Here is a 26,430-nt window from a genome sequence, read left to right as displayed (position 1 = left end):
CTGTGGTTATGCAACAAGGTGGAGGAATCCACCATGGTGGGAGGGTTTGGGGAGGGGTGGGGAGAATCCAAGTACCTATGAAACTGTGTCACATAATACAATGTAATTAATGAATTAAAAATAATAAATAAATTTAAAAAAATAAAAATTAAAAAAAATTAAGTTTATTTTCAAACCAAGGAAACTTGAAAATCATTGGAAATATTTTTATAACACATATTTTTAACGATCTTTGTAAAACACTCTGGCTGTAACACACAACACAGAGTAAGTCTATAGTCTAATTTATTCACCACTGTCAAGAGAGTTAATAAAGCTATAAGCCAATTTCTCCTGATGGTTGACTCTACCCCCAGTCATATTTTCTGAATGATAAGCATGAAGCCTAGCTTGCCAATCAAAAATAAAAACAAAAAATAAAAAATAAAAAAAAATTAAAAAGTTCTTTGAAATATGAATCCTTACACAGCATTTCACCAAGGAAGGTCCAACATTCAAGAGAGTTTATATTTTGCGTGATAATCACATTCAAATGTGAATTTGAAGAACAATAATATGGTAAAAACATGCAGATTGGGAAAATGAAACAACCATTAAGATATATGAAATACTTTTACGTGCCTCTTTATTAGAAAAATGACAATATTTGATGTTTAGATGTTTTCCCTTTGCCAGGTTGAAAGTACATAAGGAGAAAATAAATACTTACAGCTTCCCTAAAAGCCTGCCAAGTCTAACAAACTCCACTAAGGATAGAAATAGATCAAAAATCACTAGTATGAGCTGTTGCATTTTCCATTAAAATTCCATTAAAATTCACTTTGGCCCATTGAAAGCAGCAGGACAAAAAAAAGTCTAAAGACACTTGTAGCAAAATGCTATAGAAAAATGAGATATTTAGCTTTCTCCCACAGGTTCCAGGTAGGTATGCAGAGCCTCAGGCCAGCATACCACATCGCCAGAAGACTGGCCTTGGGAACCTGCATGCTCATGGGCATGGGGGCTGTAGACTGCTCTGGTAACGGGGTATGGGATGTGTGCGAGGGAGGACAGCTGAAGCAGAATGGTTCATGTGAAGAATGACTTCTGGGGAAATTCCACTGACCAGGCCACTGCACCACTAGGTAAGCAAGGAGGTTGAGACTCAGTGATTTGGAGAAGGGAAACTGGAGGATCCTTTGGGTCAGACCAATGCACCCACCCATGTAGGAGACCTAAGTTAAGCTAGTTCAACCACTGCCCACTGGTGCACATGAAAGCTAGGGCTGGAGGGCCTGCCTGGAAGTGCTAGACCACAGGACCTGCCAGTGAGTAAAGGGGCAGGGAGTAGGCCACATTAGGCTGAGCAAAGATACTGACACAGAAGATAACCAGATCTAGGAGGAAATTCTATGGGGGTGGGTGGATGTATGGTCTTACTCCTATAGAATTGCAATACCAACTGGTTTGTTTGAGAGCTGGGGGTGGTGACAGACCGACTTAAGCATGACAACAGAACTCCCACTGCCACTTATGGGAACTATGGTTGGGATCAGAGCAGGCTGGTCCAGGCTGCAGCACCTGTAGGTGCACCCAAGAATTGGGTGTGAAATGGGACAGGCCTCAACATCTACCAGCATATAGAAACAATGAGAGAGGGGAGGGAGGACAGACTAAACCAGGTAGGGGTCTAACATGTGTCAGATCTGGGCCAGGGAGTGGACATGGTGGGAGAACTCGGGAACTCCCCTACTAGGCTACAGTTCCTACTGGTGAACAGAGGAGCCAGAAATAAGGGTGGAAAACTAGGCTGAACATGGCTACAACATCCCTTGACAGATGTGTGGGCTGGGTCTGTGAATGTGCTAGACTGGGCTGGACTGCATCACTTGTTGCGGCTCATGAGAGCCAGAGTAGTTCTGGGTTAGGCTGAGGTAAGTTGCAGCACTCACTGATCCATATGAGAGCCCAGTCTGGGAGTTGCCCAGGTAGGGCAGGGCTGTATCATCCGCCAGTGAGAGCTGGAATGGGTGTGGGCTATAAGGCATGGCCGCAGTACCTGCCAGTGGTCAGGACTAGAGGTCGGCCAAGTCAGACTGAGCCAAAAAACCCACCAGTGTATAAAATCTGCCACTGTGAGCAGGTCTAATAGGGGAGCTTGGGGAACTCCTCTGTTAAGATGCAGTCCCAGTTGATAAGCACAAGAACCAAGGCTGGGAGCAGTCTAGTCTAGCAGGGGAGTGAGGGAGGTCCTCTGCTGGGCCACTGCTCCTACTGGTGAGTGTGAGAGCTGGGACTGAGGGCAGATCAGGCTGCAAAAGATCCTTGGCAGGGCTACAACAACTATCAGCTTGCATGTGAGCCAGGATTCAGGGTGGGCTGGACTAGGCCAGGCCACTGCATGCACTGGTATATACAAGGGCCAGGATAAGTGCCAATTGGCCAGGCTTAGCCATAGCACTCTCTGGCAAGTGCTGGGACAGGGAACAAACTGTATCAGACTGGATCACAGTACTCCCGGGAAAGTGTAAGACCCAGTTCTAGGAGTGACCCACAGACGGAAACTGTGGGTACTCCTCTGCTAAGTTGCAGCTCTCACTGAAGTTCATGAGAGCGAGGGCTGGAAGTGGTCCAGGTTGGACAAGGCGTCAGCATCCACTGGTATATGTATGGGCTTTTCTTGGGATGGGGTGAGCTGAGCTAAGTTGCAACAACCTTAAGTGTATATAAGAACATGATTAGGATGTGGCACAGACTGGACTAGTCTGCTGCACATGCTGGCATACACAGGAACCAGGGCTGGGGCAAGCTTGGTGGGGATAACTGGGGGTCATCCCAGTTAGGCTGCAGTTCTCACTGGTGTACACAAATGCCAGGTCTGTGATAGGCTGGGATGCAACACCCATTGGTTTGCATGGGAAGTAGGCTGGGGATAGAACTGACAGGCAACTAAAATCACCTAAAGAACAACTAAAAATGTGTATGCATAGGCTGATATGGGTGACAGATTGAACCAAACACTGTACTGCCTGATACCTGCAAGAGTCAGGTCTAGAGTCACCCTAGACAAGATTTCTTTGGGGAATCCCCAATTGGACCACTGGACTCAAAACTCCTGCCATAGGGAAAATCATAGAATTTGTGGTCTGACCTTGGAATGCATTTATGGTGACTGGGCCTCCTCAACTGCTGATGCCTATACAGTGGATAAGAGCCCAAGTGCATAAGAGGAACATGACGGCAAGCTCATTTGGGCCTGCAGAGGACACCAAGTGCCATGTAAGAAGATGGAGAGCAAACAGGTTGGGACAACTCTCCTCACCAAGATTTACCAGCAAGTGACTAAGTAAGTGGTTGTGCTAGGGTGGACTCACCAATGGACCTTGGAAGGGTTTTCTCAACCTTGAAGCAGTGAAACCGCATCTAGGAACTCTCAGAACTACTTAAGCAACAACCTTGGAGCATTCTTCTCCACACCTGGGTTTCTAAGATGACATCAAGTGGACATTCCCATCCCTGGGTGCTGATGTAGTTTGGCAGCTAGAAGCAGTCCCTTCCCCCTCTCTCAGCCCCACTCCCCCACCAGATATAGGAGGAAAGGAAAGACAAGGAAAATTGGAAGTGTTTGCCATATCCACCTTCCCCTGTACCTTGACCCATCCCACTCTGATCAGTGGTCCTCATGGGACCTGCATTCTTGTCAACTATGTAAACAACATCAAAAATAAAATATTTTTTTTAAAAAAGAACAGCCCAATCTTGTAGATACTACATGCATGAAAACAAAATTATTTTATATACACATAGTATCCTCAGTCTTTTATGTACAGATTAACTAAAATCTTTACCTTGAGTAAGATGCTTGAAGACACACAGGAAACTAGAACCTTAGATATGATGTTATAAAAAAGCAGCTGTGGGCTGTCTATATTCTTTGGACTTACCTGTGACTGGTGCATCAATATCCAGCAAGTTTTTTTCCTGTCGAAGAATTGAAGCACCTTCTGTTATTATCCTCAATGCAACACTCTCTTCCAGCCTGCCCTCCTTCATGAGATGTGCTTTTAAGATATCCACACGTGGTTTCCCATCATTATCAAACACTTCCTTTGCTGTGAGCCGGTGACTTGGAGGAAATGGGACAGCTGAAAGGAAAAAAGTCAGATTACTACATTAGTCAGAGTTCAACAACAAAAGATTCAATATTAGCCATCCCCATCACTAACCCCCTAATGGACCATTTTAAAAGTCCCACCATTAGAACAAGATCAAAAGCTAGCACAAATTAAGGAGTGTCTCCTTGCTTTCACTTTAGAAGCGAGGTGATTGCTGAAAGGAATTTTACAATTCTTATTCATTCAGTACTATCTGTTGCATCTGAAGGATGCCCATGGTTTAAAAGAGATAAAGGCATAAAAAAACAACTTTCCTTTGGGCAATAATCAATTCTAGAAAAGAAAATTGTTTGTACACACAGAATCATAACTGACACCGAACCATAACTGGCTGCACCAAAGGCATGTTCCCTATGTACAGCAGGCTCACCATCTATAGAGATTAAAAAAAAAAGAGAGAACCCAACCCCCACCCACAGCCGCCCCCGCCACCTCAAAATTCCCTGCCCTAAGTAGAAAGCAGGAATCTGAGCACACAAAGGCAACTGCCCACTTAGAAGTTAAAAGTGAATGATTTGTACTAAGGGAATATTCTGAAGAGTAGAGGGAACAGAATGATGTTAGTGGGAGTCATAATGATTTGGGAGAATGCTACAAAAACAAACTCCACTCATTGCTCAAACATAGAACACCTAAGCTCTCTTCCAGCATCCACCCCTTTCATCCCTACCACTCGGAAAAGTAGCAACTTCTTGCACAGCTGCTGGATTCCTTCACATCTGTGAGTACATTCAATCAGACCACAGTCAACAAGAAGATGTATCATGAAGGTTACATTTCTGATTAAATTGCCAATGAGTCAGCTACATTGTTTTAAGCCTTATTTATTTTCATCTATAGGAAAGGCAGCCACACACAATAGAAACAGGGGTAGAGAGAGAGAAAGCAAAAAAGAGTGACAGGTCTTCCCATCTGCTGTTTAATTCCCTTGCATGCCCACAATAACCATCACTGAAATGGGCTGAAGCCAGAGGCTAGAAACTCTCTGTGGGAGGCAGGCACCCATGTACTTGAACCCTCACCTACTGCCTCCCAGGGAGTGAACTAGCTGCAACATGCATTGAAAGCAAAGAAGAGACTTTCTTAAAAGCAGGCAACTGATGGAGTGCCTGCATTAGAAGCATTCTTACTAACAGTGCCACAACGCCAAGCCCAAGGAGCCATTCAAAACCCTCCTCATTCCTCTGTTCAATGACAGGATTCTTGAACAGGACAAAAAGCTTGGATCCTTCAGAGTTATCTGGCAAGCAGTATCAACACCGTTCCATATAACTGCCAGGTGCCATATGCACAACTCCACAGGCAGAAGAGCACCCCCAAAGGAGGGAGCCTTTTGAAGGAAAAATACTTGAAGTTAAGGAATACACCAGGTCCTCTCACTTCCTTAAAATGTCTCTCTTTCGAACAAGACTGACAGTAGACATATGCTAAGAAGTTTGTGTAATCCAATAGCATATGTTTGATTTCTCTATGAAATTGTAGCTACTTAAGAGAAAAGAAAAACCAGGAAGTGAATCTAAATGGTTCGATGCAGGAGTAATTTTCCTAACAATCCAACCACATCTATTTAACTCTGCTGCCAAAAGTGGCAGTGACAAACTCAGTGGGTGTGCAGGATGTAGCTGGGTAGAAAGCTTGGCTCTGCCCATTCCCCTGCTGCACGACCTTGGGCCGGTTAAATAACTGCCTGCGACTTCAGCATCATCTGTAAGTGAAGATTTTATCAACCTGAGAATTATTAGACTAACCAATGTAAATAGTAATACAGGTAGCCAACATTTACAGAGTACTTATTTTACACCTCACGTTGTTTGGACAATAAAATCAGACACAACAGTAAAGCTGATAGAGGGGTAAGGCGCATGTATTATGATTATAAATAAACTACTTCAGGCCATATAACATTAATGTGAAAGAGAAACCTGGGACTCAAAAATACTAAGCACCTTGTCCAAGAAAATCACCTGCAGTTTGACCTGCAGAATCACTGCATTTAAATCAGGTCACCTAAATCCAAAAATCAAGTATTAACAAAATAACTACACTGCCCCCAAGAATGTATTTAAGGCAGCTATTAATAATTAAAAAACAGCTGGAAAACCACTTTTCAGAAATAGAAATGTTAACAAATGCAGAAAAGAACGTACTTACAAAACAATTGTGTTTTCAATAGAATAATTGGATGGATATATGACAAGAGAAGTACTTTAAAAAGTTTAAATAAAAGGGAATTACGATGCAAGCTTATTTGATTAAAAAATCCTAAATGAACCCATAACATTTTCATTAATACGCAATTTTCATGAACTGCTCGAAGACCAGTCATATGTATGGCTTGTAAAAACCTTTTGCACCAAAATAACCTTATCTTTTAATTCCATGTTCCTGAACCTTTCAGTAACCCCACATGATGTCAAAGTACAGTATAAAATAAAGACAAATACATAATGCCAAACTACAGTCAAAATAACAGAAAACCCAAGAATTAAATGATGAAAGGGAAGAAACTAGGTCATTAAACTCAAGACATGTGGAAATTATTTCGTTTCTTTGTCCCCCGCTCCCTCCTTGTCTGACTAATACAACATGCTTAGAAAATGTGGCAATTTTTTTAACCTGCATTCTTATGTGTGTTTGGAGAGTATAAAACATCTGACTTAGCAACTCATCAAAATTTCCAAAGGAATGGAGAATGAAAGGGAGAAATCATCAAAAAGAAACTTAACGTGGGCAGAAACTGTCTATTTTTTTTTTAAGTGAGGACTTCCCAAGCTTTGAATTAGGTAACTGACAGTTTGACACAATTCAGTAAAATTATCTGGCAAAGAATTACAGGAAAGGCAGGGAATCTGACTTATTGGTAGGCAGATAAAAGCAGAGGGGCCTGTGACGTGCATGCACACACACACACACACACTCATTTTATTAACCTTGATGTAGATCAAAGCATTAAATTTGAAAGTGCTGAAACACTTTAAGAAGGTGAGAGGTAAACAACCATCTCCCCAGGGAGAGTATCATCTTTAGGAATTAGACTTTGTCCCAGTCCCTGGGCTCTCTCCAATGCCAAAATCACCATAATAGTAGATGCTCCGCTCCTCACTGCAGCACTTCTACCTTCCAGTAACCACCAATCTGGCTAAGGTAAAGCCACCTGCTCTGACACACTGGAACTGGTCCCAAATAAACAGGGGTGAGAGAGTAGCAGCAGCAGCCCATCAGAGGCATGTGTTTCCAACTGCACCACAGAAACACTGATGAGAGGGGTCCTTTACCAGTTAAACAGATGGCAAGGCCCACAGGGAACTGAGAAGGATGCCAAAGTCTGAATGCGAAACACTGTCAATCAGAGAAGCTTCCTGGATAAGACTAAGAGCAGGCTGATATTTATGTGTTTGTGCACTTTTGACTTCATTAAAAAAAAAAAAACAGCCCTACAAAGGTCACATTTATTTGCTTTCTCTGTTCACTTAGTCTTACAGTAGTAGATATGTGCCAAATACTGAACCATACCTGTTTAGAACAAACAAGCCAATGAGTTTAAAAAACGTTTCTCTCACTAGCTTTCTGTCATAGAAGCTACACTTAATAAAACTGGATTTCCACTTCTTTCCTTTCCTTGGAATGTTACATGTTGTTTTCTTTGACACACACACATGCCAGGACTGTGGAAATTATGTCTGTACAAGCCACTGGAATTTCAGAAACACTTATTGATATTTGGGATGCTTTCCTTCCCAAACAATTTTCTTGTAACTGGTTGTGAGTACAGAAAATAGTGTTATAAAACTTCTTAGAAGCATCCTAGTGGAGGTTGTTGGACTAAGTGAAGACACCCACATCCCACATTAAAATGCCTCACTTCAATACCCCGGTTCCTGTTCCAGACTCCAGCTTCCTTCCTGTCAATGTAGACAATGAGAGGCAGTGATAAAGGCTCAAGAATTTGGGTTCCTGCCAGATGTGGGAGAACAGGGCTGAGTTTCTATCGCCTTGCTTTGGTACGGCCCAGCCCTACTGACTGGAAATTTGAGGCATGAACCCCTCTCTCCACCCCCTGCTTTCCTCTCTCTCTTCCTCCCTTCTCCCTGTCTCTCTTCTCTCCCCTTTGCTCCATCCCTCACTTTCACTGCCTCTCAAATATATTAATTTTTTCTCAAAGAAGCATCCTAAAAGTAGAAATATGCAGATTCCTCCACTTCACAGCTTCCACTCAACATCATGTTTTTCCCTAATTTAAAGCAGAAAAGTAACTAGTATTTGAGGCATCTATGTCTTTGCTAACAAGAAGCATCATACAAGGTTTTACAGTCAAATGACATTCTGGACTAGGACCACAAGTTCATGTCACTGAGGAAACCTGGTCGAGAATGATTTTCACTGGCCAAGATCATTGTTTCTCTTCTATTTGCTGGTTTCCCAGGAGTTTATCTGACATGGAGAAAAAAAAAATACTTGTCAAGGATCCAAAATTGTACATGAAATACTTCTGTCATCTATAAACAACTATTGAACAATCTTCACTTATCCATTCACCTGAAAGAACTACCTTCCAAGTCAAAGCTATTTAAATATTTGTGGCTAGAATAGCCTTGGTCGTCAAATAAAAGGTCTCTTTCTGAGTTTTTGGTTAGGTCAATTTTAGACAGTTACGTGTGGTTCAGCAGCCCTAAGTGATATTACTGATCTTGGAGGCAGAGCTTCAATCTCTATTTTTCTGATAACTGATCCACTATGGTCACTCCTGAAAGGATTTCTACTGTTAATAGAAAACATTTGAGAATCAATGCCATGGCAACACCATCCTTTGAAGGAGGAATTTTCATGTTTAATTGTCTTTTAGCAGATTCAATATAGCTGTATTGAACTTATGGCAGCTTCCTCAGCTTGCTTCTCCGCTCTGACGGCTGCTAAAGTATTCTCAAAAATCCCACAGCTGCAGTAAGGAAAACTAAAAAGCTTCTTATCTGGACTGACATCCCACACTAAACAAGAGAAAAGTAAAATCCACACAGTGGAAGAGTAAACTGCCCAACATGGAAGGATTAGCCAGTGATAAAGCCACAACAAACATGGCTCTTCACTTCTATCACAGCACTTCACCCTCTAGGCCTGCGCTGGCCAAAGCAGTATTGACTAAGCTACAAAAGACCCTCAAGCATTTAAAATCCATCTTGGTTCCAAACCAAGATGTTCTACAAATCTACAATAAGTTCTCGATTTACTAAATCAGATATAGGAATAAAGTAAAAAGTGAAATATCCAATAAATATCTTTTTATATTTATTCAATCTTAAAACAAGATTTAGTGCATATGCTGATGATTTCAATAAACTCTATTACTAAACTTAATACCACCTATTTACTTTTACTCCTTAAACTATGGCTACAAGAACATTTCGCATTGCATGCATGTCTTCCTCTTACAGGTGGGATCTTACATGGTGCATCCTTCTTAGCAAGTGGGATTTACATCCCTTAGGATTGCTCTCTTCTAAGTTTGATTCCTACAAAACTTTGGAGTTTCTCAGAAGTAGCTGCACCTTGGAACTACTTAAACAAAACAATGATGACCTAGTTCCACATGCAGAGATTCTGAGTTAACTGGATCGGCACAGGGTCCTGGCACTGGCATGTTTTGAAAGACTTCCAGATACAATATTATGAAGTCCAGACTGAGATTCACTGGTGTCTATCATACGGACATGGAAAGAACCTGACTGTTAGATTTCTCCACAAACAGGCTCACTACCAGTCAATCCAACACAGCAGATGCAATTTCTCTGCAAGTCCAGACATGTTTATTTCATCTCTCTCTATACTGAGAACATGTACAAAAACAGCTCTTGTCCCATATTTCATGCGACTACTGTCTGCACTGAGCTGTCAAGGAAATGCATGTCAGCACATGGAAAGAAAAGAGCTCAGGGATAACACATGTCAAAATACAAATTAAAACCCATTCTATTTTGACCTTCTTAAATTGGTATTCTTTTATTCCCCCTAACAGAAGTTTCTATGGTATCAATGCAGATGTCAAATTTCTAATCACCATAAAAATTAATCTATTAATCACAGAGTACCTATTATGCACCAACCATGCATTAAACCCCATGCCAGACAGTAAGAAACACAACACAGAAGTGAACAGTAAGACCAAACATTAACATCTAGAATCTGAAGAATGCATGGTGTAATTGTTACTTTTGCTGAAATAGTTGAAGTAACTTACACTGCAAAACTAAAAGATCAATTCAAATAAAATGTAGGCAATTTAAAAACAGTTTCTTTAACAAAAGGTATATCTGGCTTTCTAGATAATATGATCCAGTTGCATATTTTTTTCCTGCATAAAGCATGTAATAAACATCTAATTTTGTAATGCAATTTTATAACAATTCCAAGATGCAGTTCGTTTTTTGCAGTAAATACTGAAAAACGAAATGTGCCTATTCAAAAACTGCAAATTAAAATAAAAAGTGTGCGCCAGCATGGTGGCCTAGTGGCTAAAGTCCTCACCTTGAACGCACTGGGATCCCATATGGGTGCCGATTCTAATCCGGCAGCTCCACTTCCCATCCAGCTCCCTGCTTGTGGCCTGTTAAGGACGGCCCAAAGCTTTGGAACCCTGCACCCGTGTGGGAGACCTGGAGGAAGTTCAGCACAGCACCAGCCAATGTGGTCACTTGGGGAGTGAATCATCGGACAGAAGATCTTCCTCTCTGTCTCTCCTCCTCTCTTTATACCTAACTTTGCAATTTAAAAAAATATTTAAAAAATAAAAAATAAGAAGCATTTTAACTTCAGCCACCAAATATGTGAAACTGTCTTTTACTGTTGAACAAGAAGTGAAAGGACACATCAAAGTAGCACACTAAGAACTTTTTACTAAATTTTACGTGGGTTATAATATTAAGCAATTATTCTATTGGCTTCAAAAAAAATCTGTAAAGTAAGCTCAGGACTAGCTCTTTACACATGCAGAGAACAGCAGCATGCACAGTATAGAAACCATGCTGTCTGGAGACAGAGCTAAAACTGAAGTGCAGGCAGCCTCTAAAAAGACCTGCAGGAACACATTTCCCACAGTCCAACTTAAGCCACCCCTGCAGACACTTGCCACTTGCTTTTCTGAAACTCTCACAACTTTCACTACTAATATTATAGATGCTCATCAAATTAAAATATGTGTTCCCAGATACACGTGGTAAGTATTAACACAGGAAACAGAAACATCCCCAATTTAAGCTTAGAAGTATGAATCTTCTACCTATAAATAAAAATAAAATACATTAATTGACGAATTTCCATCTATTATTATAACAACATCTTCCATTCTCGGCAGGCATCTTCTTACTTCTACACTCTAAATACTATCATATAGGTCTAAAGCATAAAATGTATTCGATTATGGGCTTGTTTTGGCAGCACATATTCTAAAATGTATTAGACACAGTATATGCCATTTTTACTGGTGAGCTTAAGAACTAATTTGGATCTCCTGAAAATACAAGCAAATACAACACAGGGTTATTTTATGTAATACCCCAAATATGTCAAATAAAAGGATACTGCCCACTGACACCTAAAGCATTTACTAAAATAAACCACCACCTCTCCTCCTCTGGATAACTGAGTATATATTTTGCACAGTATCTTCGGTACCTAAACCTAAAATACACTGCAATCAATTATTTATTAAAAATCAGATGTTATTAAGAGAATTTCTTCCAGCAATCAGGGGAAAATAAAGAAAATGAATACTCAAAAAGAATTCTCAGCACCTATTAACCAAATTTCAGAATGATTTTACTTGTATATGCTTATTGATGTATCTCTTATCTTTCCATGTGTAACTTTCATTATATTGATGTCACAATGAATTCTTGTATTCAAGAACCCAAGGACGCATAGTACATGCCGTATGAGGAAATTCTACCTTAGAACTAATTTTTGGCATTTTGGTAAGTTCCTTTCATTACAATTGCAAATGAATTATATAATGGATTATATAATAATGAAAACATGTAAGTATATTTGACAAGGGTTTTAGTTTAACATATTCAATGTGTTTTAGCACTACTGAAAATTTTAAATAAAACTTGGCTTTTGTGTTGTTGGTAAAGCTTATACCCACAAATCAAGTCAAGTAATTAATATAAAGGTCATGACAACTATATAATTTCACAAGTAAAATTATATTTTCTAATCTTGAAATACATGCTGTTGAATATCCAGAGAACCAATAATTTCAATTAAAACCTTTAACAATTAAATTCAAATTAAATATTTTTCATAAAATTCTAAACAGAAAAGCTGCAGTTATATAAAGTGTTTCCTGATTATATAAAGTATAATTCTGTGATTATACACAGTGTTTCCTTTTATATGGATATTTACACAAACATACAGTGACATGTTCAGTAACACTATAACATACCCCAAATATACTGGCTCTCTGTACCACATGAAGTGATAACAGCTACATTTCCAAGAAATCATAGAGTAATCTACAGAACAACAGACTTAGAAAAATGCAGACTCTTACTACCTATATAAATTAAGCCAGAGAGGTATTTATATACTTATATATCTAGGAAAAATACATACTAAAAGGATATTAAAATCATGATTCAAACAGGGACACAGATAGGTTAAGATAAGCTGAATTTATTTTCCAGGCTAGCAGGTCCCTTAAAGCATACTTATCTCTCTAGCAACAAAGACTACCCAGGGATTCCAACATTTGATTTAGTGCAAGAAACACTTTATCATTCAGAGTTCCTAACACCCTAACTAAGATGCAAAATACAAGCAAGGGCTTTTACTATACTGAAGCTCAACCATTTGATTAGAACTTGTAAAGAAAAATATGAAGCTTAGAAATTTTCATATTAAAAATACGCTTAACACTTAGTCCTCAACACATAATTTGTAAATCTTTATGAAAAACTTCTTTGCCCACACCTACCTCTTTCACAGCATCATTCAATAATAGCTATCCACAACCTCGTGTCCACCCACCAACCTTGTTCACTTTGGTTATAATGCCTAGAAACACCATAATTTTTTTCTGTTTTTAAAAACTATTATCTTTTTAAAAGAAGATGGATAAAATGGCCAGTCCATGTTCAAAACTATAAAAATTAACACACACCTGAAATGGCAATTTAAGGATCCCCCGGTTACTGTTTTTGCCACTAAACAGTGATCATTTAAAAATAATAAAGCTGAGTACCACAGTGAAGCAAAGCCCTAAATATTTTGCCTGGGAATCACCCTCAAGAGAGCCTAGGAGTTAAATCCCCAGATTTGTATTTAATTCTCCCCTGGCTTGGCAATGTACTCCCTACTCCCAGAAGGCTTTACAGCAGGGCACAGTAAAACATTAGGCTCTTTGGGGCCTTCAGAGGCCTCAGTAAAGCTTATGCTATTTGTCTCATTCTGATGATCTGGCCTGCTGTCATCCATTGCCTCTGCTCTACCATTCCCAAGAACTGCTCGATCTGTCCCTCTCTGAATCATAAACGCATTCTTAATTCATTGTACGGCACCTGAAATCATCACAGGTGATTTCATAATAAGTCTGCGACAAACTGACACCGCACGCTCCATAAAAAAAGAAACATACAGGCAATCTTAGGAGATATTTTCCACTGACTAAGGGCATAATTTAATATAAAAAGAATATGTACATTTACAGGAAATCCCAAATCTCACTCTACCCAATGAATTAATCAATCCAAGCTAAAAAAAATCAGAATTCATTAATTAAGCTTCCATTGAATGTCTACTCCCAGCAGCTTCCCCTTTGACGGATTTCCAAACCAATCTGACAGTGAATGGATTCTTTCTCTCGCTCCTTACAATTTGAGTAAATTTTCTGTAGCGCTAAAACTCTAATACACAACTTTGCTCAATTCTAAAGGTATATACTTGCAAAGAATGACAACCAAACAGACAAAAAAACTTAGAAACAAAAAAAATCTCCAAGCAATATACATCTCTTAAAGAGCATAGGAAAGGAAGGAGAGTGTGGATGGTGAGGAGTGGGGCCAAAGAGATAGCATTATCAAACATAAGCATTGGCACACTGAGAAAAGAGAGGAACAAAGACCATTTTATAAATCTTGAAATTCCCTATGTGAATACAGGATCACAGATAAACCTACAATCTTTGATACAAAATTAACAAAGTAACAATAAAAACGTTATTTCAGTATAAACGTGCTTCAGTGTTTTCAAGCTCCTGGTGTGTTAATGCTATGAGTTTCAGTTTATGGAAATACAGTTTAAATATTTCCATAAAAACACTATTTTCTAATTTGTAACATGCCATGGACACCTATTTCAGAAAGACAATGATAATTATTTTAAATTTGCACTAAGTGGAGCATTACCAGACATTTTCTCAGCACTTTTTGGGTATCAGAAACAGATTAGAAGAAGAGTTTTTCTTTGCTTCCTTTTAATACTTGCACAACAATCTACCAGTAACCAGCCAGACTGAATCCTAACTTCACATTAGCCACAAAGGAAAAACGCACTGTGAAATGCAGCTGTCAAGAATAGCTAAAAACCAGAGTATCAGATTCATTCTAAACACATATAGAATGACTGAGTAACATAATCCCCATGATGTGCCTTTAGGTTACAGTTCCTCAAAACATCTAAAAAGCTTCAGTTCCACCAGTTTTTTTACTTCACAAGTTAAAGACATTCAGGCATGATGGTGAGTCATTTAGTCAGCACTGCGTGCTTTTACTAAAATTACATACACAGAATGCAGAACTGAGAGAATAGTTCTTGTTACCATATACTTTCAAATCACTAAATGGCCTAAAATCTCCAGTCAAAAGAAACCACGATTAGAATTTAGAACTACTCTCAGATTAACACAAATCTAACACGAACATCACATTTCCTAGGAAAGTAACCACGCATGCACACAAAATCACATAGTATTATAGTGTGTGCTACTCCAACAACTGAGTTGTACTTTAATCCCTAGATACATGATAATGTTCCCTTCGCAGCTCTGGTTCCCATCATCTTCACTAACCACAGTGCAATCCTGTACCTAGAGAAAGCTGAAGAATCCCCACCACAAAATTGATGTCTTCATTCCCTATGAAAGTAGTTCTCAGCACATTATACAAAATGAGACGGTGGCCTGGCATAACTGAATACTACTTGTATATTGCACAACAGCCCTCTGGGACACCAGGGTATATCCACGCTGCTGTGACGGTACACAGTTTCCACTTCATAAAGGCCCATTCCAGATCACGAGGTAGGGCACACTTGTAAAAGCAGGGTAAGGAATAACACAATTTCTTTGCTAGCATTAAACAGAATTTTCAATTACTTAATGCTTAAAAGAGATATGCCTTACTTATTTGATAATTTTGCCTTCCAGGAAGTATAGCCTTTCCTGATTGCTGCACATAAATAAAATGTTTTTAATAACTCTGAATTCTTTTTCAGACTCTCATTCAAATCAAGGCAAATTTCACATTTTAAAACATCAAATTTAGTCATTTATAATGAAATTTAAAATATTTTTCAGAGAGCAGGCAATTGGTCCCATGGTTAAGAGACAGGGGGAATACCCACCATAGGTACAGTACCAGCAATACTGATTTCTCACACAGCTAAAGGGGACCAAATTATTAGTCATGCACTTGGCGAGAAACAACACAAACAATAATCAGTCATCCAATCTATTCTGAACTCCCTTGCCCCTAGACTCTAATTACCCAGATGGTTTCCATCCTCAAGAGACCAAAGAATATGTTCTAGAAGTAAAGATTATGTTCCTGCGTCTGATTCTCCCACAACAGGCCATGTAAGGTGCCTTTTAGAAACAGGACTGACACCTTGTTTTTAATGTAAATAACTTTTAATGTAAATAGTTTCCTTGGGCCCCGCATGATAGCACAGCGGTTAAGGTCCTCACCTTGAACATGCCAGGATCCTATATGGGCGCCAGTTCTAGTACTGGCTGCCCCACTTCCCATCCAGCTCCCTGCTTGTGGCCTGGGAATGCAGTCAAGGAAGACTCAAGACTTTGAGACCCTGCACCCATGTTAGAGACCCAAAGGAGTCTCCTGGCTTTGGATTGGCTCAGCTCCAGCCATCACGGCCGCTTGGGGAGTGAATCATCAGATGGAAGATCTTCCTCTCTGTTTCTCCTCTCTGAATATAAGCCTTTGCAATAAAAAATAAATAAAACTTTTTTTAAAAATTTCCTTAATAGTGTTTATAAATAAACACAGACTGATGGTGTGGGCAAATGTAAAGGCTCCTGGTCACAACATCTTCCATCTCATTTGGATTAAAAAAAACAAACAAAAAAGAAAGAAAGAGAACTATGGTTGATAACATTGCAATCACTGATGTATATGCATCTGTGTTCTTGAGACACAGTTGCCTAGGTCTTGCTCAACAGAACCGTGATAACCATTCAGTCTAGCCTTCCCACTTTTGTCTGGATTATTTCACTAATGGCCAACTAGTTATTAGCCCATGGGTTGTGTGGTTATACAAACTCATGTTAGGGCATGGAGATTATTAGGGAAAAACAACAACAACAACAAAAAACTCCAGGCAAAGAAAATATACATCCACAACATATCAATGATCAATATGATTCAATGAATCCACTTTTCACAAGTTTGTTTAGGTATTTAAATCAGCCACACATATTCCAAAGCTTTTAAAAAGATGGCTGATCATGTCTCACCTCTCAGGCTTACTTCCCATAACTCAGACACCCAATTATTTTGATAAGTAAGCCAAACAGCTCATATAAACATGAATATTCATCAGAAGATTAGTAAAACTGGCTGGAAGTATTAAACATACACATGTTTATTTCTTTAAGCTAAGAATCTACCTTATCAAATAAAAAAATAGTAGAAAGCTGGCTGTCTTTACATTTCTACTTATGTATAAATATATCTTACTGAAGAATATATTGCCTGTTAATAAACAATAACATATTTTACTCTACAATGAACAATACTTAATTGTATGAAACGTCACACACAACACTGGGTTGACAGGCATGGTTCACAGACAGTAAATGGTTTTAGATATCTTAAAATCAATGATTGATAAGTAAATTCTATCCTTCCAATGAAACTGTGCTCTACCTGTCTAACAGCTATACTACTCCACAGAGAAAACTTTTATCTTTGGGAAGAAAATAATTTTACAAAGAAGATTTTCCACACTAAAAGATTCAATTATTGGGGCTGCTGTTTTGGCTTAGGGGCCTTTCGCAGCTGTCTCCACCAGCAGCATTCCATGAGCATCTGGAATTCATAAGCATGGTTATGCTACTTCCAATCCAGCTACCTGATGGTTCACCTGGGAAAGCAGCAGAAGATAGCCCAGATACTTCCATCCCTGTCAATCCTCCACATGTTCCAGGCTTTTGCTAGGTCCCACCCTGGCTATTGTGGCTACTTGATAATCAAGTAACAAATGAATCACAACACTCTCCTTCTCTCTCTCTCTCTCTCTCTCTCTCTCTCTCTCTCCCCCTCTCTCTCCCCCCCCATACGTGTGTGTATGTGGTGTGTGTCTGTGTTTCTCCCTCTCTGTGTAACTCTGCCTTTCAAATAAATAAATCTTTTTAAAATAATTAACTATTGGGCCTGGTGTTATAGCCCAGTGGCTAAAGTCCTCACCTTGCATGTGCTGGGACCCCATATGGGTGCCAATTCTAATTCCAGTGGCTCTACTTCCCATCCAACTATCTACTTATGGCCTGGAAAAGCAGTAGAGGATGGCTCAAAGCCTTGGGAACCTGCTCCCATGTGGTAGACCTAGAAGAAGTCTCTGGCTTCCTGGCTTCAGATTGGTTCAGCTTCGGCCATTGCGGCCACTTGGGGAGTGAATCAATGGATAGAAGATGTTCCTCTCTGTCTCTTCTCCTTTCTGTATATCTGATTTTCCAATAAAAACAAATCTTTTAAAGTTAACTATTAATTTAATAATTAATATTAACTGTTAATATTAATTAACTAATTATTAACTAATATCATGTTCACTGTACATTTCTGAAATGCTTTCAGATGATTTCCTTAGATCTTCACTGACTTATGTCTGCACATGATTTCATTTAATCCCCAATGCAATTACCACACTTAGCATTTTACAGATCAAGACTGTGAGCATGAGGTCACTAAACAAGCTGGAGATATCACAGCCAATGTGTGAGGCCAATACATTATCCTGGAGTCCTGACTGCAAATCTCATGCTATCTCCACTAAGCTCACTGAATTAATCTGAAAATGCCTGTGAGTTATGTGTTGTCAAAAGTGGTTGCTAATTCTCTTTAAAAAGCTAATTAAGTAAAAAGGAAATCCAGAATATCCAACCACATAAAAGAAAACATTTGATTTTTGGTGCTGACAAGGCTCCCACAGCCACAGGCAACACCCTCACTACCCTTGATGTTCATGTCCAGTGCTATGCTACCCAACGCTACGTGACCTCAATCTGCGCTTCGGGAAGCAGCCTGTGCTTTCAAAATAAAAATAACTAATATATCAAGTGTTTTAAGCACTTACTCAATTCAAATGTAACATATTTTTCCTCAAACAAGAAATCTCTTATTTTATGGTTTACATTAAGTACATTGGGGTTATGTATCTGTGCTTTTGCACATGTATCTTAAAATTCCACGCAGTTCAAATTCTTCATTATTATTTAATAGGTCTGGGTCTCTGAATAAATTATTTAAAAATCACTCTGAGTTTCCTGGTCAATAAAATGCAATGAGGGTACAACATTGTTGTGAAGATTTAATAGTAATTTGCATTACAAAAGAACAATGCCATACAAGTAAAAAGGGCTCAAAGATGTTTGGTGTTACTAGGAGACTTGATAAAAACAAGACAAATATTCAGGATTGGCAGGTGACTTCAGGGAACAAATACTCTTGTGTCTGTCACTGGAGTGAAGCTTAAAACAAAGCTCAAGGGTTTGGCGCGGCATGGCCTAGCTGCTAAAGTCCTCTCCTTGCATGTGTCAGGATTCCATATGGGCACTGGTGTTCTAATCCCAGCAGCTCCACTTCCCATTAAGCTCCCTGCTTGTGGCCTGGGAAAGCAGTGGAAGATAGCCAAGCCTTGGAACTCTGCACCCATGTGGAAACCAGGAAATAGCTCCTGGCTCCTGGCTTTCAATCAACGTAGCTCCGGCCATTGTGGCCATTTGGGAAATGAAATGAATCTGCAGACAGAAGATCTTCCTCCTCTCTACCTCTCCTCCTCTCTGTATATCTGACTTTCCACTAAAAATAAATCTTAAAAAAAAAAAATTAAAAAAAAAAAACCTCAAAGCTCTAGAATAAAACTCCCATAATACAGTGATCTGTAACTGCTCTCTCAGCTGACTTATGTGCTCTGGGAGGCATTCCTATAGGCTTATAAAAACAACCAACAACCAAATCATCCAGAATATTTTCACTCAAATAACCAATGGTCAATGTAACTGGAAAAATTCTACCATAAATGTCCTGTGCAGGTTAGTCCTAACTGCACAGAAATCCAAAACTACTGATAAACTGATTAGGTATACACTATATACATTTTCCCTTTAGTCCCATTATTTTCATTTAAATTAATGTTAGTCATAAGCCAAAATGAAAGAGAAAGACACTGGAAGAACAAAACCTATTGAATCAAATATCAATAATCAAGTATTTCTTTCTTACAGTACACCATTTAAACTATACAAATCACTGGAGCCAGTGCCACGGCATCCAAAATGAGCACCAGTTTAAATCAAAAGCTGCTCTACTTTAGATCCAGCTTCCTGATTCTGTGCCTGGAAAAGCGGAAGATGGCCCATGGCCTGGGACCCTGCACAAATATGGGACATTCAGAAGATGCTCCTGGCTCCTTGCTTCTGACTGGTCCTGCTCCAGCCATCACAGACCTCTGGGGAGAGAGCCAAGGATATAAGCCAGTGCTCTCCTTCTCTCTCTATCTTTCTTTTTCATGTGCTTTCCCTAAACACTGCCATGCTGACCTCAGTGTGCTGTAAAGGAAAATCACTTTACTAGATGTAATACTAGACTTCAAGCCAAAAGTATGTTTGTCCTGAAAACTTAAAATTATGTAAACTACCACGAAATTAGAAACAAAATTCATCCTATGGGCATAGAGAAATTAACCCAAATATAACAGGACATAAATAAAGTGCTTTTTAAAGAAAACTTACATGAATGAGGTTATTATTTATAAGACAAAATATTGTTATATCAATTGTTGGCTAAATTCCTTATTTCTGATATTAAAAAGAATTAATTTTTTCTCTATTTTCTAATTATCTAATAAATAACCAGACAGCCATTTAGGAAAATACAATTCTGTCTTAATTCATTACAACACAAGCATTCTCCTCAATATGGAAAGAATAACTTTACAACTTTACAAAGTATGAGGAAAGTTAAATCTAAGTGTTAGAGTCAAGAACTTCCATTCCATAGGTCTAATCCTAAAGTTAAGTAAACAAAACTTTTTAAACAATCATTTTATAAACTCCTAATTTAATAAAGCAAATAAAATTTATTCCAGAACAAATCTCATATTGGTGTACACCAAATTTTCTCTAAAATACTACTAACCTTCTTTAGAGGAGTGTCACATCTCACAATATAGTGTTAAAATGAATACTACCTACCTAATATTTTAAAATATAATATGACTGGTTTGAGATTAAAATTGTCAAGACAGGACATATTCAGTACATGACACTGCATCACCGTTCTATTTAAAACATCTTTGATGAAATAATTACCTGATTTAACTAAGCCTCTAACTCTTCAACTTCTATGCTGAGTGAACATGTAATGGAAGAACCTAAAAATTAAAATGCATTTTGAGGTACATGTTCATCTGACCTACATATTACTACGAAGAAAAACATTCTACTTTGAATAAATTGTATAGCATTACATCTGATTTCTCACTTGAAAACATTATTCAACCAACATACCATTTAAAGGAAATGGTACTATAGCCCAGAAATGAATTCCAACTATACAAATTGTTTTTATCATATTTGTAACAACAAATGGCAATATCGCAAAATAAGTTGTGATGACAAGAAGTAATTCCACTTTTGGAATGCTTAAGTTCTTTACTTTTCCCAATGTGTGTGTGATGAATTATACAACCATTATTTCATCAGTAGTCAGCTACAAGGGCATTGCAAAAACATTAGATTCTCCAAAGGTACGATCTCAAACTGCTCCAGTTTCTACAAAAATGCCCTGCAGATCATAATAACCTACTTCTTAACATGAAATAAAATTGCCACAAACATCTTTGATAAATTAAAACAGGAACCACTGGGAAAGAGAAGTTACACTAAACCCCTTTCCTAAATTCACGCACAAATTATTAACAATGTATCTTCAATAATCAGACAAAATAAAAATTTGCCCAGTTACAGAAGAAATGGATGTTATTTTGGAGCACAAATAAAGAAAGCATAACATTTATTGAAGAAATGAGCTAGAATAATGAGTAAACTGTAGCTAGACATAACCTATGAACTTTATTTCCTCCTGGAGCATATTGTATTGGAAACAAAAGCTTTAAAAATTCAAATTTCAGATCTGGCTCTAGCATGCTACAAATTAAGTAGTCAGAGTTCCCATTTGACAGATTAAAAAAAGAGATTAAGTACCATGTTCAGATACACCATATTAACTGACCAAGTTTGCACATATATCGTGGCACATCCAGTTTGAAATTTTTATGCAACACCACTTTAGTCTAATTAAAAACAACTTGGCACCCTAAGTAACTTTCAGATAAATACTCAACTTTTAGAGTACCAAATCAAATGTCAAAAAATGTCACACGAGGAAAACAGTATGGTGTCAAATTTACTGGTTTTCAAACACAGAGAGAGGGATCCAGCAAAGGATGTGCCACTCACTGACTACTGAAGTGCGGGTGTTTCCCTTCACTTCTCAGTTGCTCAGTTTCCTATCCTGCATAATGAGGGAATGGCACCTGGAATCTCCAACTCCCTTTCCATGTCCAAAATACAAGCCACGGAAGTGTTTCATGTGTGATATATACAGCCATTTCTCCTGGTCAATGAATCCCAGGGCAAACCACAAGGCCACAATGATATGGGGAACGGTTTAAAAACAATAATCAGCAAAAGGCCTAGTGCAGCAAGTATAGCAAGGTAACTGGATGAAGCAAAAACCAAGGAATGAAAATACTAATTCTGCTAAATGACTGAAACACTTGGACTTTTCCAGTTCCTTCATGGAGTGAGCACAGACCAGGCAGAGGCCCTGAGGATCTGCAAATTACAGGATTAATCAAGGTGGGACAAGAAATGCAGGGAGCCCATTACTCTTATTCACTTGATGAAACGGAGATGTAACCACCTGACTTGGAATAGCCCACCAAGAAGGAGCTGCTCGATAAACTTGATGGAAGACAAACAGAAGAATGAGAAAATAACAAAGAATATGTGAAGGCAAAGGTCAAAGACATAATACAACAAAAAAAGCAGAAATATATCACTGCAGCTATGATGAAAAAACTAAGGTCAATTTGCAAATTCTGAGATTAAATCTGACTTAGCTACTTTTTACCACTTTTGAAAACATTTCCTTAAAACTTCATTACATGGGAGTTACTGAATACTACAGCGGGAGGGGTAATCAAAACGTGGAAAAACTGAAGTATACTTCCCACCCTTTTCTATTCATTCCTACAGTTTTCTTTGCTAGATTCAAGTTTTCCCAAACTTCATTGTATACAGCCAACTTCTGTTTTCCCAAAGTTAAGAAAAGCCAAATAATTATTCAGTTTTAATTCCTTTCTAGTAACAATTCATTTAGAGAAAACAAAGGAAAACAGCATATGAAACAATGGAAAATACTGTTCATCAAACATATTGATAAGACAGGAATACAAATAGTAGGACTATTTCAGCAGTGTGGACAAGCTAAAAGCCATGATCTCTAGGTAAAGGGAACAGACAATAAAGGAAATCCATGGAGTAAAAGAAGCATAACCATAAATTTTTCAGATTCTTACACCATACATAAGTACTCTGCAACTGAAAAAGAATGTTTTTCTAAGACTATTTTCCCTAAATGGTTCCTCCTAAATATGCATTCCTTCACTGCACAACTAAGCACAGAGTCCTTCTGAGAAAATCTGGTGATGACCTAACTCCATGCACAAACCTTCAAAGCTTTTTAAAGTGTTTGTTATGAGCCTGACACTGAGATACATGGCTTGGAAGAAATGTGAAAATTCCCACTTCCCTGCAGGGGAAAGAATAGTAAAGCAGGAGGGTTAGCACTGTGACATAGCAAGCTAAGCCTCTATGGCATCCCATAGAGCTTCCAGGTGTCCCAGTTGCTCCACTTCCAATTCAGCTTCTAGTTTATGCCCTGGGAAAGCAGCAGAGGCAGGCTCAAGCCATGGGCTCCAGTGCCTGCATGGGATATAGAGAGGACCCTGACTCCTGGTTTCAACTACACTCCAGCTTGGTCTGGCCACTGCAGCGGGGTGGAGGTTAGGGGGCAGTGAACAAGTGGATGGAAGCTGGATTCTCTTTTCTGTCTTCTATCTTCTGTATTCTGTCCTTCTTTCTCTCTCTCTCTCCACACCCCCACCCCATCTTCAAGTAAAAGTCGATTTTCTAAAAATTAAATAAATTAAATAAAATCTGAATAAAACTAAGTACCCAGTTTTGTTAGAGATAAAATAAATTATTGAAAACAAATAGGAGAATGTGAAGGTTTTCAGCTTTATTATGGAATTCTGATAAGCCAGATTTTATGGTCATGTTCTAAAGTTTCCTAAATATTCTATCAGTACCTCCGGAAAGTGTTACTATTTTAAAAAACAAAGATGAATTAATAGCATCGGCTCACAAAATAAGAAGAAATTAATTAGAAAAATGATGTAGTAAGAAATATAATTTAAAATGCAGTTAAGTCATAGTTCGTGCTATGGCACAGCCAACTGTGCTGACACCCCATCTGGATGCTGGTTCAAGTCCTGGCTGTTCCACTTCCAATCATGCTCTTGCTAATGTACCTGGGAAAGTTGCAGAAGACAAATCAAGTGCTGGGTCCTCTGTACCCACATGGGAGAAGATGCTAGCTCTTGGCATTAGCCTAGCTCAACCTCTACAATTGCAGCAATTTAGGGAGTGAACCACAAGATGGAAAACATCTCTCCCTCTCTCTCTTTCTCACCTCTCATTCTATCACTCTACCTTTCAAATAAAGAGAAATAAATCTTGGAAACATGCACCTTTGTTTATGACAAATACCTTTGCACAAAGCAGCAGCAGCTCTTAACAGAAACACACAAAAATGCATCACAATACAAATTCAAGGATGAAAATGGTACCTAAAATAACAATGGTGTTTGCATGTACACAATCTCTCTCTCTCTCTCTCTCTCTCTCTCTCTCTCTCCTGCTTCAGTGACAATCATTAGATCAATCTGTGATATTTCCAATTCATATTTTCTTTTTTTTAAAGATTTATTTATTTTATTACAAAGTCAGATATACAGAGAGGAGGAGAGACAGAGAGGAAGATCTTCCGTCCAATGTTTCACTCCCCAAGTGAGCCACAACTGCCAGTGCGCACCGATCTGATGCCGGGAACCAGGAACCTCTTCCGGGTCTCCCACGCGGGTGCAGGGTCCTAAAGCATTGGGCTGTCCTCAACTGCTTTCCCAGGCCACAAGCAGGGAGCTGGATGGGAAGTGGAGCTGCCGGGATTAGAACCGGCGCCCATATGGGATCCCGGCGCAGTCTAGGCAAGGACTTTAGCCGCTAGGCCACGCTGCCGGGCCCCAATTCATATTTTCTTAACAGCAGTTTCAAACACAGGCTTTCCTACTTATGTAACTACTTCATGATGAACAATATAAAAAATCTGTTTTCACCTCACAAGCAAAGAATTCTATCATATTCTGAAGAATGAGACAGACAGAAATACAGTTAAAAGTGAAACGCCAGTATTTTCAAAAGATATTTTCTGAGTCAAATATTGAGATTAATACATGCGACTACCATGGAAGTAAAGACAGAGAAGATGCTTAATAAATACTAGATTGTGACAATAAAATCTAATCAGTAAATTAAATATATATATATACATATTGTTTCATCTGTATTTTAACCAATATGAAAGCCACCCTTAAGTTTTTTCCAAGGGAAATGATAATGTGTTATTCTGATGCATCCACAGTGAACAATAAAGCTTTTGTTCCTGGAGCTCTAAGTTAGACCTATCTCAACAGCAGTGAATACCTAGGATGAAAGGAATATTCAATACCCAATGCAGTCTTTAACATTATCCTCTAAATCGAAAGTGGTTAACATATGACAATCTGTATAACAATGAAGATAGGCTGCCTAAATGTATTGTTTAATTCTAACAGGAAAATAATTACTCAAGTTCAAAGATTTTTCAAATCTCCTTAATGAACAAGACATACAAATCCATAACTATGCAACATTAAGAATGGAACTTTCACATAACATAGCCAAATGAATGCCAGTGAACCTCAACAATGATCATGTTCCATAAAGCTAAGTACTCAATCACAAAGTTTGGTTAACACATTCTGCTTGCTTGCATGCCATGCCATCACTGTGATCAGAACACTGGAAGAGATCAATGAAGTACAAAACAAGGGATCTCACTTAGCAAGCAAGCATGTGGCCCTACCACTGATACAGCAGGGTTACACACACACGTTAATATTCTCATTAGAGGAAATCAAATTATTTAGTAAAAATCTAATTTTTACAGCACACTTACAAATTTTCAAATCCTCTGAGTGTGCTCTTAAAATAATACTATGGATTCTCAATGATTTTTTTTCATAGTTATTAAACAGCACTAGATATTTTTCCTTCTGTTTATTAAATCACTAAAATAAGTCAAATGATAGAGATTAACCCATTTCTTTTCATTATACATAGTTCTAAGAGTACTTCCAAGTTCATATTTCTGTATTATCAAATTAAAATATAACCTCTTTCAGTAGATAGTGTTAATACTAACTTTTATTTAAAACAAGATGCTGCTTAATGTGGTTAAATGGGTTTCAATAAAAGATCTTTCTGCTTATGCTCTAAGAAAAATTCTTATCTAGGTACAACAGCATCAAAGAAACTATTTTATTTTCTTGGATTTAATTCTTATTATTGTTTATATGAAAATGAACCACTTTGGGCCCGACG

At 38.5% G+C, this 26,430-nt stretch overlaps 1 protein-coding gene across 2 annotated transcripts in view; it reads right to left on the bottom strand.

Annotated features, from left to right (window-relative positions):
• The window catches only part of PPP3CA (protein phosphatase 3 catalytic subunit alpha), a 294,420-nt gene that overhangs the window by 143,065 nt on the left and 124,925 nt on the right, over window positions 1-26,430 (bottom strand). For both annotated transcript variants that reach the window (XM_004594298.3, XM_004594299.3), the window contains exon 2: window positions 3,924-4,124. In XM_004594298.3, the coding sequence (XP_004594355.1) occupies window positions 3,924-4,124 (201 nt within the window). The remainder of the gene's footprint in view (window positions 1-3,923; window positions 4,125-26,430) is intronic.

Source organism: Ochotona princeps, chromosome 7 (genome assembly GCF_030435755.1).
Source record: "Ochotona princeps isolate mOchPri1 chromosome 7, mOchPri1.hap1, whole genome shotgun sequence".
Lineage (NCBI taxonomy): Eukaryota > Metazoa > Chordata > Mammalia > Lagomorpha > Ochotonidae > Ochotona > Ochotona princeps.
This window is presented reverse-complemented; position numbering and strand designations above follow the sequence as displayed.